General features: G+C 39.6%; 1 protein-coding gene across 1 annotated transcript; it reads right to left on the bottom strand.

The window, feature by feature from the left end:
- Nucleotides 1-1,374: 1,374 nt before the first annotated feature.
- On the bottom strand, nt 1,375-19,678 carry LOC149285118 (histone-lysine N-methyltransferase SMYD1-like). The gene is made up of 10 exons (XM_089495774.1): nt 19,542-19,678; nt 15,941-16,117; nt 13,278-13,491; nt 12,446-12,576; nt 8,201-8,239; nt 4,115-4,307; nt 3,339-3,431; nt 2,519-2,682; nt 1,938-2,106; nt 1,375-1,578 (listed from the first exon to the last, which is right to left on the bottom strand). Exons 1-10 carry the CDS (start codon nt 19,676-19,678, stop codon nt 1,420-1,422), a joined length of 1,476 nt encoding a protein of 491 aa, XP_089351900.1. The 3' UTR covers nt 1,375-1,419.
- Between the last annotated feature and the right edge of the window lie 863 nt (nt 19,679-20,541).

Consider the following 20,541-nt stretch of genomic DNA (forward strand, 5'->3'; position numbering starts at 1 on the left):
ACAAATGGCAGACATAAAGGTCACATGAAGGATTGGTTTCACTGGTTATCTGTACGCTTAAGGAATTATCCTCCACTGACAAGTTAAATCCTTTACTTATATACAAGTAATACCTGCATTATTATTATTTATTTATCTAGTGTGGCCGGTTCATCACAAAAGTGGCAGTTTTACCTCTGGTGAAATACCCCCTAACACCTTCTAGATTGTAAGCTCATTTCAACAGAGCCCTCCTTAACTTTTGGACTACCTGTTCACCCATTGTACAGCACCGTGGAATGTGGTGGTGCTATGTAAATATAATAATAATTAGGATTTTTGGGTTAATATCTGGCAAAAAAAGAAGAACTAGGAAAAGATAGAAGACAAGTGTAAAAAGTCAAAATTCTATATAACGTTTTTTATTCATGTTTCCCACGAGCAATATCTTGAAGCTCTCAGGTCGACAGAGTTCTAGAACAGTTGCATATAAGATATGGTTCCTATATAGGCTATTTAACCAAAATATCTGTGTTTTTAACGTGTTATAGGCCACTTTTATATGCCCGGTCTGGGAATCCTGAGTGTTCACTTACCTGGCATATAGAGAAGGTATATAAATATGCATCTTAACACCTTTGTCATAATGACCTCGTTATTGTGTATGCAATGGGGTGTTTGTTTCTTTGTCTTTACAGTCATGGGCTATCCATAGTGTTGCGGAAAAGGTGACATAAATTACAGACACCATGGGTTAGCGTTAATTTTTAGCCATTAATTTTAAATACCGAAAACAGACATATATCATAGCAAAAACTATGTTTTTTTTCTTTCTTCTTGATAAATAATCAAATTCTGAAGTCTATCTCCTCTGAGATTCATATAAAACGTGAGAAAGTAATAAGTGGTGTGGCAGAAATTCCCCACAGATAGGGGTTAAAGGGCAAAAATAACAAAATGGCGAAAAACGCCTTGCAGATCCAGATAACCAGACGTTAGGACGGCTGCTCTTACTTTATACGGTTTTAATACAAACATATTCCTTATTTTAATCAGAAAACACTGTTTATTTAAGGTCTGCAACTGTAAAACGTAGTATAATTCTGTGTTCTGCCCCACAGAATGTAGTAGCCACCTGAGCTCCGGAACTTAACGGACTACGACTCACATAGCACTCATCCTGCCAGATGTATGAAACAGGGGGAAAAAAGCTTCAAAATGACAAAATGCAGGCAAGCTGAGGGTATTTTAATGACAGAAACAGACCAGCCCAAATAATGAAACACACAAAAGCTTATCAGAAACAAACGTCGACTAGAAGGATCTGCTGCTAGCTTTAACCCATTAGCTGCTAGAATACAGGCAAAGTCGAACCCTCTGGCGCAACATGGGTTAAAAGTAGCATTGTCTGGAATAGAAGAAGAGCTCGTTAGTCTCTTCCTAGGGCTTTTTGTGGAATATTGTCCCCGAGTGCTCGGCGCTGGGTTCTTTCATGACTTGGATGGGTTTGTTGGATAGAGCGGCCTCTCTCATTTTGTAATAGATGAACTCATTCTGCTGGAACATCCTCAGCTCCATCTCGGTCTGCGCGCGCATCATCTGTGGACATAAAATGGCAAGTGCTCGAGCTGGCTGGAAAAATATTTACCTGTCCTCATCACCCTTTTCCCTCTCTCGCCCTTCTAAGGCTGCCAGAACCAATTAAAATCCAACAAAGGGGAGGAATAACTTAATGAAGGATCTGTGGAATCTATAATATCGTACAGATCCATAGAAAAGGTTAGCTAAGTTAGCTTCCGCCATAGTATACAGGATTCCAAAAGTAGAGTGTTCTTATGAAACCTTTTCCTAAGTCAAAATGGCGTAAAGGGTTAAAGGGCTAAAGGGTTCTGACTGCAGGACTGTTATGCTTATCTGATCTAATGAGTATCATTTCCATCGTTTCAGTGGCTACCTACCTCCAAGTCTTTGGTAATCGGGTGCGTAGGTCCATGGGTGATCAAAAGGATGGCATAGGCTTTGCAGATCATCCCGTGGCCCACCTCAATGAGCCCAGCGTGCCAGTGAGTTACCCCTGCCCTCATCACCGCCATGCCAAGCTGGGCATTGTGAGGGTGGTAAATCTTCCTGGTAAACCACAAAATAATGCATGAAACCACATATTCTAGGAGACACTCTAATGTTCCTGATGGAAGCCATGCCCAAATGTAACAAAGCAACGCTTCACAAACGAAATGCAATTTAAGGATAATAATAATAATAATAACTGTGAGATTAGAAGTACGAGTAACGGGTTGGTACAAAACAAACACAAAAAATGGGACTTCAGGTTACATTTTTATTTTCCTATTTGGCTGGAAGCGTTTTATGGGCCTAACGTTTATGTTCCAGTAACTAATAAATTATCACATGAAATAAAAAAAAAATGCTATTATTCATGTATAGGTGATCTACACCCTTTAAAGCCTGCAAACCTTTACATTATGGTCTCCATTCTCACTCGTTTGTTTTGTATCCAATAGTCCTTATTATTACTTACAAGTATCCATCCACCATCTTTTTTGCGTTCTCTGCTGCGTCATCAAACATCTGAAGGTAGGAGAGGACCTCGGAGTTTATACTCAGAATCCGTAGCATGTGAATGTTGGTGTCGGCGAAAACAGGTTCCTGCCTCTTCAGACACTCCCGGCACAGCTTCACCACCTTGTCACCAAAAATCAGACACTTTAGATTGGGTTCAAGGGTTAAGACGCATTACATGTCATTTTTAGAATTGGCTGTCATCTTCTAGATTCCAAGCTCATTAGAGCAGAGCCCTCCTAACTTTTTATTTCTGTAAGTCCAATATGATGGTACTATATAAAGCTATAAACAATCGTTTTAATATGGATATTATATAGTTCCTTGAGATGTACATTGTTCAGTCATTGTCTATTCTTCATCTCTTTGTGCAGCTCTCCTTAAGGTTCTTTCAAGGCACTAGTGATCATCTGGTAAGTTCTTTGTAGTTCATTTGCCATCTATACAGACTAGGAATAATATCCCTCTGCTTTCAGACTATTCTGTTCAAGAACAAGACTTAGAAGGGATGACATCTTGGACCTAATCATCCTTAGTCATTAAGTTAACCTACTTTTAAAATGCAGTACAGCTCAGATCTGAACCTTCTGAACAAATCCAAAGAAGAACTCCAACAGCCCCAAACCCTTTCCCAAATACAGCCTCCTGCCCAACATATACTTGTTATGCTAAATGCCACAAGACAGTGATTCTACCAATTGAAATAAACAAACCATCATTTTTTTTCATGCTCATTTTCTGCCCCCCCCACCCCATGAAGGCAAAAGAAGATTACCAACCTCATGATACAATCCTTCAGAACGTGCTTTGTCTATTTTTTCCATGGTATCCTTTGAAAACTGTATAAGCTCTTTAACCAAACTGTCAGAGGGCTGTAAAAATAACAGAAATCCTTAATATTTATTGTAGTTTTTTTCCTGCATAAATGCATATTTATATCTCTTGAACTACACAGTGAATTTAACCAGGATATCTCCACATAGGTTTGTTGTGCAAATAAGTCACTCAAAGTCTTGAGACCTGACATCATGTTTGGTTGACCACATTCTTTAAAAGAACACAATTTTTTTTTTTGAAGCAACGAGGCACCAAGAATGATAAACTCAAGTTTGAGTCCAACTCTGGAGTTTCCATTTTGTTATTTTGGGGCTCGATTTAGTGACCAATGTAAAATCTAGACTTTGGCCACAAATTAAAAATATTATCACTAACAACTCAAATTATTGTACACATTTATCAGGCATGATAATGCCCCAATTGTGCTGCTTATAATAAAACTTTACTTGCCATTAGCACATTTTGTTGCCACGGCAGAAGCTCATTACAGCACACGGTCACTGTGTTGGCAGTAAAAGGGTTAAACTGGCATTGGCAAAGCACATTTTCCCCTTTGTTTATTTCAGCTTTCTACCATGTGATACATTTCTTAAGATGTGTCTTTTATATTCTAGGAAAAAGTTGCACCCATTTTTTCAGTGGTCGCAATCTAGAATCCAAAACCGATAGAGAATTTCAATTGCATATATATAAGAATTGATTAAAGTAATATCGCTACCTTGTTTTCTTCGTCTTTCACAGCCAACAACAGGTCATCTTTGGTCCTCTTGGTGCAGTGATCACATGTACAGTCAAAGTAATACTGCTTCTTCAGCTGTTTTTTCCTGTCTTCACTGAGGTTCAGGAAATCGACGTAGGAAACACTAAGCTCATCTCCTTTGTTGATTTTTCCAAGAGAACGAAGCTCAATTCTGTTATTAATGAGGAAACATAGTTAGTACCATCGCGGCAGGAGAACTGTAGGCTCCTCTGTGGCCAGCCTGGTGCTTTATGCTCTTATCTAGCAGTAGTCTAAATGTGGACAATTCTGGGTCAACATTCTAGATTTGGAGCCACTGTGATGCAAACCAAAGTTACTGGACCAGGGGATTTCTAAGAATTAAGCTTTGAACCAAAGACGCTCCAGTTTTACCTTCAAAAACATGGCTTAACGTGTGCTACGGTGAAATAGCCAAGGTCAATGACAAAATCGGGAGGTTGGAAGCTTCAGGTTGGCCACAAATTCTTAACGTAGCTAGCAAAATGCAGAGTGAAGACCCGTGCATTACTGTTAGCTGTGAAAGGAACGAGCATGCGTAAAATTACCTACAACGATGAACCTCAGCTTTCCAGGTCCAGGCCATTAATTAGGTTAGAAGAGTTCCAGGCAAAGGTGACGTTAATAACTTTTATTTACCTTTTATCATTCTGGACATATTTGTGCATCACAAGCTTTGTAGCTTTGTTGTCATTTTGAAAAATATTACGTTCCTCATTAAAAAAAATTGTAGTTTCGGCTCAAAAATATGATCTCATTTCAAATGCAGCGATCCTCATGCAGATGCAAAACTAACTAATTTTTCAGGATGTGGCTTACTTTTACATACATCTGTCAAGCACTTCAGAACACGAGGAAACTCAGGGGTATCAAGAGCCCTCCTTTGGTGAAAGTGTTAGTATGTCCACAGAGATTTATCTTGGCCTGAGCCTGGGCAGCACCTCAGCTGCCTCCACCGCTCAGCTCCATGGTCGCCATCCTTTATGCTGAGCGCCGGGTTATGACATCATATCCTGGCGTGATGCAATTTAAAGATGCGCCATGTGGAGTAAGATATTATGGAGCCTATGCCAGCTAGGCACGGTGCTCCATCGTGTATATGAGCTGGTTGCATCTTCTATACGAGCTGGAGAGACTTCTGATCTCTGCAACTGGTCCATGGAGCAGTGGGGCAGAAGGGAGCCTGTTCACCCTATAGGGCTATATGTCCCTGGTCGCGGGGCTGCCGTCCTAAGCCTAGTCAGCCTAGGGCAGAATATGTCACAGTAAGAGACAGCAGCATTTCCAAGTCCCGTCAATTTTGCATAAATGTCCGAAAAACTCAGTGTTCTTTCCGTATATAAAAAAAAATTATAGAATTGACTCTGCAACTACATAATTTGAAAGGTAGGTAATAATTATCCAGGTGCCTCGTTGGTGGCATAGCCTAAAACCCCATAAGGACAGTTACTACAAAAAAAGGTTTGATGACTGTACACGCCAGACACTTTAATACATATGATAGCCAAGTGGTCCCTTTAATTCTAGAAAGTAATGTGTTAATATCGTTTATTGTATAAATACTTAATACATCTAGGGAATGCTCAGTCCTCTTTACTTTGCGGTACTGATTTATATAAACAGTGTAAATAAAAACAATACAGCCATTTCAACATAAATACGCGTTAATGCTGGTAGAAATTAGCCATAATAATGCTGGGAAGCAAGTATGAGTTAGATTAGTGCTTTAGGGCCGAAAACATTTTATTTTGTTGAATCCGAGCTTAATACGGGTAATTACTATTTCAAATGTAAAGTTTTTTTTACATTTAAATAAGAAGTAAAAGGAAATCTCTTCTGAAGCAGCATTTAGAAGATACAAACAGAAAATACAATCCCCCGTGGGCTCAAAGGACCGGTTACATTTAAAGGAGCATGGAGTTCATATTGGCTGATACTGGGGTCATAACGCGATCCTCTGGGGTATTAACCTGAGCCATATGGCTTCAGGGGTTCCTTGTAACAACACGTGGGAGAAGCAGTCCAAAGCTCCACCAAGCAGATATCTTCTAAACTCTGTTTCCCTCTACGCTAATACAGTAGAGGTATTCATGAGCCATTGTGTTTAATCATTACTATGACCTTAAATGTTGCAGGGTGAATATAAAAAAAGTCTTTATGATTTTATTTTTCATGAAATTTCTTTTTAATTTCCGTCATTTCAGTTAAATGGTGGCGGGCCTACACGTGATGTAGGTCTACAGCATATAGAACAACAAAAAAATCTAAGTAACTCATGGCTTAATTCTGTTTGTTCCGTGAGCAGTTTTATATTCACCCTTAATTTCATTTTCATAGGCATGTTACTTTGCAAAGCCTTCTTTAACCCCTTAAGGACAATGGGCGGTCCCTAAACCCATGTACGGGCTTTGTCATTAAGGGGTTAATATGAGCAGAAGCGCGTCTTCTCTTCTGCTTCTACATTTTCATTGAAAGGAGATCAACCCATCTGCTGTGAAACATTTCATCGTTTTTGATCATTATGAATAGCTTGTGGTCTCTATTTCTGGACAGGAGAAAAAGCCATTGACCAGTTGTTCCAAATAGCAGCTGCTGGCTACACAGGGAAAGACATTTGGCAACCCAGATAGTGGCAGATTTGACGGCTATAAAAACAGAACACAATGCCATAATACAAGAACATTCCTACTAAAGACCTGATGTCAGTTGTACAGAACCATGCATTAGATTTAATGGCACTGTCGGTCAAACACCTTCTTTCATGATGCCAACATGGGTATCCAACACACAAAGTAAAGACACACAGAAGGGTATTTAAAACTATGAATAATCTAAAAACAATTTGGAAAAATAAGTACGATGAGAAGTATGACTGCTAAAACATGAAGAATTAGATATCACTATGGGTTTATCCACCATGATCATTTAGAAGGTGGGACAGTTTACTCTATAGGACAACATTTGCATTTTCGGGAGACCTAAAAGGTGAAGTCCAATGGAAAAATATTTTAATGAGAGCGTTGTATACAGCAATGCAGTATGGGCTTGAAGAAGAGAAGTAGCCATTAGAGCTAATTAAGTAGGGTCATCATGAAACATAATGGGGCCTCCTGACATGGCCCTCCTGATCATACATAAGTGCGGGTAGATACCTTTCCCTATAGAATACACTTATAGTGGTTTTTTTTTATTATGTTCGCTATAGTGTTTAGAATTGAGGATTGTAAAATGTATGATTTGGCAAAAGTGGTAGATTAGCTTTCTTCCCTAGTAGACCTTCATTTACCAGATGGTCTTATGGTGATTCCAACATTCTACTGTTCATCACAAAGTAATAAGGCAATGTTTGGTAGACTGGGCTAACCTAAAGCCAAAACCCAAACATATAACAAATTTACAGAAAACATAATTTCAAAAAAAAAAATGAAACCATAAATAAGAAACCTACACTGGGAGTTGGACAGCCAAAGTCAAATACATTTTAGATTAAACCACAAAAAAACTATTTACATACTAATGGAAGTTCAGTTTTTTGTTTTTTTCTTTTGGTCACCATTTAAAAATACTTTGCAAATAACAGAATATGTGATAATTATAATGGTCACCACAACGTGACCCTACTTTTTAAGTTTGGCATCATTAAAGGGCAGAAAAAATACATATTTTTTTGTTATAGGAAAATTGTGTGATATCAAAAAAATGATACATAATTATTTTAGTACTTCTGTCTGTGTTAAAATTAACATTAGTATAAGAGATGCAATTATTGAACAAAATTATGAAGAATTATTGGGGGTTCCAAACATTCTCTATAACATGCATACAGTGCCCAGGTATTGCTAAAACAGGTGTTGGTTATTACCAGAAAGGGAACATGGTTAGCGTGATGTGGAGGTTTTGCCAACATGGGTATTAATGGTTGGTTCATACAGTCAGGTGGATCCAAATGTGAAATGGAAGGATGGGGATTTGGGAGCCTAATGACTGAATTTGAGGAGGAGAGTGAGGGGCTACATAGGGAACGGATGCTCGGATTTACCAACCCACCTCATAGGTGTATGATACATTGATCTAACAGCCTCATGACTGAAAAACAAAACGACAATGTACATTTGTATAATAAGGTCTACCAAAATACAGCAACGGATTCTGGGGTCTACACAATTAGCTAGTTCATGGAAGTAAAATCAGCTTAATTATATATAAAAGTACGCTTTTCTCTAGAAGAAGGATTTTGTTACCCCTGGAAGAAGCAATATGATACGTTGATATTGATGTTTTTACAAAATTGGTTCATATACATAAAAGCTTAGTGCTGCAGTTTTGTGACCCACTTAATTAAATTGGTACAATTAATACAATTGAAACCTTTTTCCGGGGGGGGGGGGTGCATTTCTTTCCCTCAAGAAATGTAATTAAGAAATATAACACAAATTTGATCATTTAGGTGCCGGAATAATACAGATCAGTGCTTATATTGTACATTAAACCCAGCTCTACACCGTCCATATTTATGCAATATAGTCTTCAAAAATATTAATTCTGCTTGATATATAGTCAGAGAATTATTATCATAAGCATCCAATTACAAGGTAAAATACAGGAATATAGTGAAGCAAAAAAACCCCAATAAATTATAGAGTAAAAAGATAAATTAGATATGTTTCATACATTTTCAGATTATAAAACAAAATGTATGGACAAATACACTAAAACCCCCATAACTATTTGGTTATTTTGCTGGAATGCCAACAAGTAAACAATTCTGATGAGAAATTATTCAGTTCACTCTGGCACCCTAAACAGACCTGTATATATAAGTATTTCGACTTTATTAGACCATCATAAATTGCTACATTTGGATAACTTGAAAATATACTTTAATTTTGGGCATCAACAGTGAGGGTTAGCGCTTGCCCTTATCCATGTTGTCGCTGCCTTGTGTTTGCTGGCTGCCCATTTCTCTGGGGGGGCCTGGCGACCCTTGCGACCATTTGTTCCTGTCTCTATATTTTGGTTCAAAATTGTTCATGTTCAGAAGGGGCCCTACCCACTGGCATGGGGAACTCAGAGGGTCACGTTACGTGACCCATCGGTGAAACTGAAGCTGCAGGAGAGGTAATAAAGTGTAAGTGTATGCGAGCATGAATGTGTATGTATAAGTGTGTGAGCATGAATGTGTATGTATAAGTGTGTGAGCATGAATGTGTATGTATAAGTGTATGTGAATGTTAATGTGTAAGTATAAGTGTATGTGAGTATGAATGTACTGTATATAGAGAGTGCAGCCCTGTGCCTTCTGAGAAGACTTGATTACAGTCTGTTATTTTGATGTATGAGAATCCTGCAGCTAAAGCCTTTTAACACCTGCTGCATCCTATCAGCCAGGAAGCAGGGCCAGCTGTTCGTTTAGCCTGGATATGCTACAGAAGGGACATATCAATGCATGAAATGTCACAGAAATGTCAGGGGGATAAGTACTGAGAGGACACTGCTTGTAAAGTCACTTTATCACAGTTGTTGAACTAACTCACTAATAATTGCGGGGGATCTTTATATCTCACAGCTCCCGGGACCAGGGCAAGCCAACTGAACTGACTAGCGCAGGCGTGTTACAATATATGTAACAAGCTGACTCCATGTACTGCTGTAATACTGGTGTTTCAGGCAAAAGAACACATTTACGAGGGATATAAATTGCTCACTGTCATAAACGCTACCATTCAATAGTTTGGGGTCACTTGGCTGTTTTCATGGAAAATAAGGAAATTTCTAGCTGTAACATAATTGCTTAATGGTCTTCTAATGGTCAGGATGTCTCTTTTGATGTGTGTGGCAAGAGGGGAGAAGATGGCCCTGGTCCCTTACAAGAATAGCCACCTGATAAAGGCAACATAGATGTTGCAATAGAGGTTTGTAGCTCCAATGGAGTGCTGCAAATTCATTAATTTTACAACTCCCTAGGCCATGAAAGATGGAGGATCTCCTCAATCAGCCCATGCTACTGAAATGCAGCTCCTGGGGACAGTGCCCAAATACTGGGATTGTCCTAAGAAAAACTGGACTGTTGAGAGGTATGAATAAGTAATGCATGCTTAGTACGTAGTCATTAGAGTTGGGAAACATAACTAAAGTGTTGTCCTTAGTTTTTTCCTTGTGTACAGGCTGCAGTAAATCCCATCCTCACCCCTCTCTTGCTCTCCCTTGCCCAGCTGGACTTTACGTGGCGGTCCTAGACAGTGCTGACATCAGACGCCACCTACCTAAAGCCGCATGTAGCTTGAAATAAAGCTGTGGCTTATGGATAAGGCATTGGATGCTATATGTTTCTCCATGGGGATCTTCCATTAAAGCTTTTCTACAGAACAGAATTATATAGGTCTATCCTTGTGAAACAATCCTAGATACTCCACTGGCTCCCTATTACCTTTAAAATTAAATGTAAAATCCTGGTACTAACATATAGGGCCCTCCATAACACTGCTCCTCCATACATTTCTGCCCTCATAAGCAAAAACTCTCCTACTCGATCCTTTCGTTCTTCCCATGGGCTAAGGCTCTCCTCCTCACTTATCACCTCTTCCTTTTCCCGTCTACAAGATTTCACTCGATCTGCCCCATATCTCTGGAATCTACTTCTACTGAACCTTCAGCATTCACCCTCCCTCCCGACATTCAAGAAACATCTAAAAACCCGCTTCTTCAGAGAAGCCATCTTAGATACTAGAACTTCTGTCATTGATACGACCACCACACTACCTCTCAACCTTTCTCTGTGCCTTATGTTTGTCACCCCATTCCCTGCGAGCCGGGCTCTCTCCACCTAATGTATCGGTCTGTCTTAGTCTGTCAATTCTTGTCTTGTCAGACCCCTTGAATTCATGTATTGTATTTGGCGCTGTGTAGATTGTTGGCGCTATATAAAAAAAAAATAATAATAATAATAAAAAATTTGTTGAAAAAAGCAATGCCTAATTCTTACCACTTGGCAGCAGAATTCACATGAGAGACTCAAAGCTATTGTATGAAATCAAAAGTATATGTTAATGGAGATGAAGGGTGGCAAGTTGTTGCACTGCTGGAATATAGAACTCCACAAACAGACCACGCGGTTTGTGTATCACTGCTGGATGTAATCATTTTTGGATACTGCTGCCTGTTTTCACACTGGGATAGCCATAAAGCCTATAACTATTTGTGGCCATCAAGGCCTGGGTTTCAACGTCTCTGATATACAGATAGGTCCTGCAATGCAAGAATTTTTCAATCTTTAAACTATAACATTAATCAAAAGATTTCCAGTGCAAAAACCTAAATAGAATATCTCGTTATTCATTCAGTTTGTCAATTTTTATTTTGTCAGATATCATCCTCATCATTCAGATATAATTCAGCATCTTAAATATACAGTTATAAAGAAAGCATGTCGATTAACCAGTACACATTGTAGGTAGCCTCAGATTTTTGGACTTAATGCCACTGCTGAAACAGGACATTTGCATTTTGGTGCTGGGGCAGTTCGAGGAACTTCAAACAAGTTCTTAAAGACTAAATGAAATATCGCAACAGTTTCATTGGGCATTAGGAAGGTCAAACCCTTGTGAGCTGCCTTTTGAGCTAACAAAATGTATATATATGTGTGAAATTGCTTGAATATCATCAAATTAACCCATTTCCAAGAGAAGCTTCACCGGTTCATAATACTGGGTGTTTCAGCTCACCTGTAAAATGTAGTAATTTAGTAATCGACCACAACGTGTGCTGTTACGTTGTCTTTTTTTAGTTCATAGTTTACAGAGGGTTTTTTTGTAGAAAGTGTCTGGTCTCTTTATGGAGCAACATAAGCGAGTCTTGGCAGATAGATTTATATTTAAACTCCATGTCTTCCCTATACATCATAAACAGGCGACTCTGCCAATGGACGATGGGCTATGCTGGCCACACATAATGCATAGTTCCGTGGATGAAATACCTGTTTGAAAATTCTGATTGAACTATGCATTATACGGAGACAAACCAACTCTCTTTTTGCAGGAGAAGCCTACTGGGGTTGCCCAACATAATGAAGGATGATGAAGATTGTGAGCTGAAAGGACAAGTCTCCCGCAAACTCCCGCTTAAGTAAAGAAACATCAAACTCTCGTTGTGAGTCTACTAAAGCAGGGATTTCACAAGGATAAAATAACGCGTCATAATACCATGATTTATGAACCAATGTAAAGCATTGCAGAAAAGTAAATATAGAGCATTTGCATTAAATACAGTACACAATATAAAGCGGTGCACACTTACTTTCCGTTATTGAATATAATGGTGCAGTTTGGCCAGCAGTCGTGGTTGACGAGGCAGAGATTTGGGAAGATCCCTACACCCACAGCCTGAAGACCTCTTTGGTCACTTAAAGTGAAACCATTGCAGTTTATCTGTCCGCGAAAAAACATAAAGAAATCAGGTGTGAAAAAGGCAGGATAGGAAAAAAAAAATGTATTTGTTCCTAGGTGACTTCACTGGATTGATTTGCGACAACTGAAGCCGTGGTACTTGCAATAGCCATTAGCTAGCCTTATGTTCCCAATGTAGGCGATACTGAAAACGGGCATGAAAAAGAGATGAGGATGGGACGTTCTATGCGTGTAACACACCGTGATGTCATATTGTGTTTGTGGAGCATCATGTAATGACAATCTAGGCATAACGAGAGTCATTTCATCTGGTGACATCATGCCAAGAAGCAAACACCCTTCATCACAAGGTTGAAATAAAAGATACATATTCCCCGAAAATATGTTCCCCACCAACAATGTGTGTGCCTAAAAAGTACACAATCAACACAATCTGCAACGTTAATGTAAGCGGACTGGAGACATAACTTGATGGGGAGGTACAATCATGCATATCATAGAAACATGGGTATATTGATGCCTTGGTCTATAAGATGTAGCATTTGGGGAACAAATTACAGACTTTTTTTTTAATGTCTTTGTTTAGGTTCTTCTCTTTCATGCTATATATTATTTAAATACCTATTTTAGTGCCACATCCTCATTTGGGAACTGTAAATAATTATGATGGGTTCATAGAACCTTTGTTGTATTGTATCTGCCCTTGCTCTTGGTACACCTACCACTCCGAAGATATGAGATATGTAGTTCATGCTAAACTGCTGACTCTGACTTGGCCAGTAATCAAGAAAGCTCTGAACGTCGTCCATGAGTCCGTTTTGATCATCCTTTTCGAAGTTGTCTATATGGTTCTGCAAGTCATCAATGGAGACTAAGCACCCCTCGGTGAGGCCGCTTCCTTCCCTTTCGATCCTCCACATGATTCTAGCAGCAAGCCTAGATACATTCCACAACGGAGACAAACATTTGTATGTTAGTCAGGTTGTCTCAATATCTACCACACCAAATAGCCCAGAACATCTGTAATGTGGCTTTTATGAAATCATATGCCTTGACTTAAGCTTTACCTTTAATTACAAAGTCTAGAATAATCTGCTATTTCATAGTTGATTTTATCTTTTATCATGGTTTTATCTTTTATCATGGTTGAGGCAATCTCTATTACACCATGGCACCTGCCTAGGGCCTCTAGAGCTCTGGGAGAACCCAGCGGTCTTATGGACGATCTTGGACACGGACCACCACCAGCTGCTCAGCATTAGCTGCCCTGAGCTCCTGTGTCTGGGACGTTAGCAACCAGGATCATGTAACCAGTGACATATTTATCTTCAGGATTGCCCTAGGCCTGATCCCTCTGCCACCACCATCCTTACTTATGAAGTCATATCCCAGTGATGCTCCTATTAAGGTCACGTGGCACCTGGGAACAGGTTTTGATGGCTCGACACAGTCCTCCATAGAGTAAATGGGACACTGGCGTGACCCAGAAGCTCTTGGTTTGGTGGCAGGGGGACTGTTTTTCCACCGAACTGTCAGCCTAGGCTAGAAAATGTTGCTACACGTAATGCATTAGGTGACCATGAACTACTAGCTCAGGCTAGCTGATGATCTGCGCATGGGTTATGGGTTCCTAAAGTCCACACATACCTTCCAACATCTGAAAATGTCAAAGAGGGACAGTGTTGTTTTAGAGGTCATGTAAGAAGTGTGACTACAGGTTGGAGCTTTACTAAGACATTTTACTCAAGGTGGCAATTTAGATCATTCACTAAGGCATTTTGAAGTATTGTATTTACAGAAGGAACATTGTCTGTTGAGGGTTGGAGGAATCTGGTTGCTGAAGGAAGACTGTCCCTCTTAAATAGGAAGCGTTGTGAGGTATGGTCTTTGTGCCTAGAGGCCCAAGGGGGTCTTAATCTGGTTCTGCAATAAAAAATCCCCCTAAATATCACTTTCACAATCTATTATAATGCTTCTGTAATTCTATTTGATTTATTTGGGGAAATGTTTTACATTCGGTCAGTATAGTTCAAACCATTAAGTGGGATCAAGTACCATGCATGACCTTTTGACCTTTTTTTACTCTTTTCCAGTAGGTGGTCTGGATAATGTTCCTGATTAGTAGTAATTAAGGTAATCAGACACATGGGAGATAAGAGTCTCAGCATGTTTTTTTAAAATTCATTTAACAGAAATATGCAATCAAATACTTTGATTCTCTTATTCCAAATTACTTTACATTGTAATTACTAAATGTTATTATTATTTATTGATTTATATATCGCCATCATATTTCGCAGTGCTGTATAATAAGTAAACAGGACATAATAATTTGGACTCATGAGCTTATTATATTACATTTACCAATCTATAAAAATTGATTTCTCTATGATACTGCCCCTTTATGTGCTTGACACAAGGTAAAGTTTAATAAAGTGCAGTAAATGCTTATACAGAGAAGCATATTAATGGAAAAGGTGTTGAATAATAACATAGAAGTAAAATAAATAGGGTATGGTGTGATGTTTAATGTATGTTATCAGGCTAAGATTCCCCATCGGATTCCCCGTTAGATTCTCCATTGGAACACTGGTCGTTTTGATGGAACCAGACAGAATGTGAAGACTCAACCCTGACAAAGATTACTCCACAGAGGACCAACAGAAAGGGTTCATTGTGTTAACTGGATTTTCTACATTACTGGAATTTACACAATTAACAAACATGGGCACGGGTCAGCATGGACAACCCACACCTCCCAACACTTCAGATGACCACAGAGGGACACTATGGTGGACCAGAGGGATTTGGGTCATGAAGACTGTCTGTCATTTATAAAGAGGGGCACTTGGAAAGAACGGACAGCCTTATTGTGGTCATCACCTATGTAGATGCTTGCTTCTTTATAATCATAAACCCAGGATTTGGAAGGCATTGTATATCTCAACAGCCTGACGTCACCTTCATTATGCATTATCTCACTGACTTAACTATACATTGTGCAGGGTTAAGATTCTAGCAGAAGAAGCTCACTGGGATTGCTTTTTAATGCATAGAGAATATACTTTGTAATTCAACATTATAAAAATCAGCTCTTTACCAGTCACCTGCTTAAACTGCTTATATGGCCGCCTGTGAATTAAGACTTGGGTTTACCAAAATTGTCCATTTCGTAAATAAATTTCAAAAGTCCTCCTAACTATATATGATTAGGTTCTCTGTTGACGCATTTAAGTAATCACAATTTTAGGTGATCATCTGGGGAGGAGGGGGTCCATGTAATGTATTTGTGATGTTTTTCTGGCTTTGTTTTACTTAGTTGTGTCACCCAACTTAATTTGGATTTTTTTAGAATTTTTTCCTCGCCATTCTTGCTAATACTCACCGAATATTTTCATTTGGAGCTTTGCCCAGCTTCTTGATGGCCGCGCATTCATGTTTGTGGTTGGTCCAGGCATCCTTCTGACAGGTCCGATCACAATAATACGCAAATTTACACTGTCCGCAGCGGTGGAGTTTCTCTTGTCTTTTAAAGCATGTGTGGCACACGTTGTGGTTCAAGCTGAAATATTAAAAAAATTAATCCAATAAATGTTATTGGTGTATATCTGGGATATAAATATAAATACTCAGCCAAATAGCATGTTTTCTTAAATCTGTGGATTCTTGATTTTCCCAGTTTGTCATAAACAGATGAAAATTGACTTATCATGAACTTTGTGCCAAATAAAGTATTATGGTCTGATAGCTGAACTCAACAGGGCTCTTTCATACTGGAACAATTATATCAAAAATAAAACCTGACTTTTTTTTCCTGTTTTTGGAATAAATCATATGAGTGAGCCATCTCTGATTTGTATGATCTTGCATTGAAATATTGTATATATTTTCTATAAAATATACTCTTGTGTTATAATGTGAAACCCATAAAATGCTTTTGAAAAACCACCTCACCAACAGGGTTATCCAGCACTATTTCAGCCATGAGATAAAAAGCAAAAAACTAAGGAGCCGTGATTTTGTCCATTTTAAAAATGAAAGACTATGAGGTCACTGCGATGGATGACAACAGCTAAGCTCTCACACAATATCATTGTAGAAGTCCAAAATTGTACTTCAATGGGCCGTGTTGGCTAGAAGAACTCAATGAAGAACTATCATGGGCGTAGGAACCCCTAAAAATCGGGGGGGGACAGCATTTTCCCCCATCAGATCCCCACTTTCTCCCTATCTCTCACACTATCTACCCCCTCTCCCCCTTCTCACACTATCTACCCCCTCCCCCCCTCTCACACTTTCTTACTATCTACCCCCTCCCTACCCTCCCTTCTCACACTATCTACCCCCTCCCTACCCTCCCTTCTCACACTATCTACCCTCTCCCTACCCCTTCACACTAGCTACCCTCTCCCTACCCCCCCTTCTCACCAGCTACCCTCTCTCTACCCCCTCCTTCTCACTAGCTACCCTCTCCCTACCCCCCTTCTCACTAGCTACCCTCTCCCTACCCCCTCCTTCTCACTGTCTACCCCAGGGGTGTCCACGTTTTTTCTGCAGTGGGCCACTTCATCAGAATTGTATACGTGCACGGGCCGCACTCATTTTTCACTGTGAGAAAATATGGCCTTTAATAAACTATGCAGATTAAAATAAAGTTAATGAAACAAAACCTTTTGCTTTTCCTCTCACTGATTTCTGGGCCTACAAAGTGTTGTGACTACAAATTCAGGACTCAGGATAATTAAAAATGAAATAGTTCTATTTATTCTAGGGATGCACCAAAATGAAAATTCTGGACCAAAACATTCACGGTTCACTTAGCCAAAACTGAAAATGACCCCCCACCTTTAAAAATAATAATAAAAACTCACTTTTATAAAAGTAGGTAACACACCACAATTGGACAAAAAAAATAGCAATATGACTTGGCATGATAGGAGTGTGATTGCTAACAGCAATCACACTCCTATCATACCCAGGCAGCCAGTACATGCTGGTACAGGGTGGCTGTAAGTGATGTGCAGACCCCATATTGCTGGCAGCATCAATACACAAGGGGGGCAGCTAGCTAGGTTTCAGCATGTACTGGCTGACTTGGCATGATAGGAGTGTGATTACTAACAGCAATCACAGTCCCATCATGCCTAGGTTCCAGCACTTACACATCCATGCTATCACACACACACTCATTCATTCATATACTCATTCATTCACAGATTCATTCCCTCAATCACGCATACTCATTCAAACACCCCCCCACCCCCTTACTTGCACTGCAGCTCCTCGATGCCGCTCACAGACTTCAGCAGGGGGCGCGGCCTCCCTCTGCATTCTCTGGTACTGCCAGAGGAAGCAGGATGTGATGTAATGTCACGTGAAGTCTGTTGGGTTCCGCTTCCTCTGTGCAGTACAGAAGACCCTCCCACAGGTAAGTAGCAGGGCTCGAGGTGCGGACCACGTAAGATCGGTTGCCCTGGCTGCCGATCTTACGCTGGCCGCTCCTCGAGGTCTTACGGGCCGCATTTGCAGCGTTTCTATTGTGGGGGGGTTCCTACGGCCCTGGGGGGGATTTCTTCATTATCAGTCCTCCCCGCATGAGTTACTGGGGGGGATCTGTCCCCCCCATCCCCCCCTGGTTCCTACGCCCATGAGAACTATTAACATCTTTTATTTCCTAAAGAGCCCCCGGAGTTGACTCCGATAGTTTTTTCACTTTAGAAAGAATAATGAAGAAGAAGCTTAATTTATGAAACTCATGTCACATGTTGAGACATACTTTTAATGTTAAACTTAAAAGGGGGATCCCGTGGTAAAAAAGAAAATTCATGAAGTATACAGTAATGTAGGTCGGCATTGACAAAAATTACTTATATCTTATTTCCAATAAACGTCATTTATCTGCAGACCCGGAGGCCGCCATTGTTGTCAGTCATGTGATACTTTAGGTGACTTTCTCTGCTCAATCACCGCACTGATCTGATGCTTTATGGCAATGCTAACGAGGTCCGATCCTACATAGACTTTCATTAGTGTCCAGCTGGGTGCTGATACTAATAATTTAAAAAAATCTAATTTTAGAAAATGTAAAAATAATCATTTGCAATTTAATTTTCTGAAATGAAACTGACCCGAGAGCTGTAAGTAAAAAAAAAAAATGTGTAAAACAATGAATGAAAAAAAATACTTACAGTATAATATTAATATCTAAATATTCTTTATGAAATAGTATACTAGCACTGAGGGTCATTAACTCATCATGAAATGTTGAATGTTAGCTTTAAGACCCTGTTAGTATATTATACATACATGTGCATTTATATTTGTTAAAAGCTAACAATGTACTCAATGCTAGAGACGCACAAAATCATTATTATTATTTTAATTATTATTATTACTATTTATATTATTATTCATAAAGGACCATCATATTCTGCAGCATTGTACAAAAAAATTGTATGCATCTCATAAAAGAGGGGAAAAATGGGAAACGGTACTTTTTGCTTTCTGGTAGACGTTTTCACACTTTTTAGGGTGAATACAGTTTGTGTATAACGAGTCTAGCCAATCTTTATGTAATTGACTAGATTGTAAGCTCACAAGACCAGGGTCCTCTTCTCCTTTTGTACCAGTCTGGTATTGTGTATTCTGAATCTGCGCTACGGAATCTGCTGGTGCTATATTAATAAATGTCATGTAATTAGAACCTGCTGATTGAGCACATTAAGCAGCTACCTGCGCACATCATTGTATGGAAAGGAGAACATACGCAGTCGCTCTATTTTGGAAAAGGGAAGAGAAAAATGAAGCTATCCCTGCACCCTACATAACTTTTTATAGATAAAGTAACGACACATCGCAAGCGCCATACCCACATACTCGCACCTCTCTGCACGCTTACCTTCAGGTCTAAATGTATCAGCTGCGTTGTTGCGTTAGTTTTGTGTTACTTTTATATTAATATTAAACATGAAAATATTAAAACTTACTTGTCAAACACAACGGCAGCATACGCGGGTTCCGCAAAGATAACGTCCCCTGCCCAGAAGTCCTTAGTTGCCTTTAAACCCCGTCCTTTTCCTTCCGACTCGAAAATCTCGACGCACTCCATTCCTTCCACCGTCATGCCCGTCCTCTGGACACAAGACCGAGCTACTGAAGTCACCCTGGCTGCTAATTACGGTCTCAATCCCTCGTCACGCCTGCTATTTCAGCACCTTCAGACTCCTAAAGAACAGCCCTATAAATGGATTACCCCCGGAGCCTATCCCACAGCATGGAGGGGGGCTCAGCTATCCTATACCCTGCGCGACCAGGACCCTCCACCGCTGATCTGCTCTACATCCATCCAAACACTTATATAAAACAAAACTCCAACTTAGCGGCTTCCGAGAACACCCCGTCACGGAGCGCCTGCGAAATAATAAGATAAAACATGTCATTTCTCCAAACGCACTATGGAGTTCTTTCTTCCCTTCTCTCTATTTTTAGAAACCAGTTGCTCTTTCCAATCAAGTGACAACAGCTGAGATACACACTGGGATACACTGGGGTGGAATTTCTTCGCAAGCGCATGTCCTTGTGTCTTCTTAACCGAAGAATAAATAAAAATTCTCTGCTGGCAGCTGTTCTCTGTTACAGCTGAGAAAAGTTTGTCTGCCGGCAGATCTCATAGCGGCCATAAAAACCTTTTGTGCAGGTACTGCGTTCGATTTCTAGAAACATCCAGCAGATGCACGGGAGAGACGATATCAGAGCTAAAAATAGTACAAATGGGGAGAATTTCTACCTCTCTCGAATATTCTCATCCTCTCCAGACTAGTGTTTTCTGGAACCTTTCCTTTGCTTGCCTAATAATAGTTGTTAAAATATATATATATATACCAGTATATGCACTAAATATACATATATATGCAGTATATATACCGTATATACTGCAGTATATGATGGCACTATATAAAAACAATAATATAAAACAAATAAATAATA

Source organism: Sceloporus occidentalis, unplaced genomic scaffold (assembly GCF_023333645.1).
Source record: "Sceloporus occidentalis isolate IW3139 unplaced genomic scaffold, rSceOcc1.0.p SCAF_84, whole genome shotgun sequence".
NCBI classification, from domain to species: Eukaryota; Metazoa; Chordata; class Lepidosauria; order Squamata; family Phrynosomatidae; genus Sceloporus; species Sceloporus occidentalis.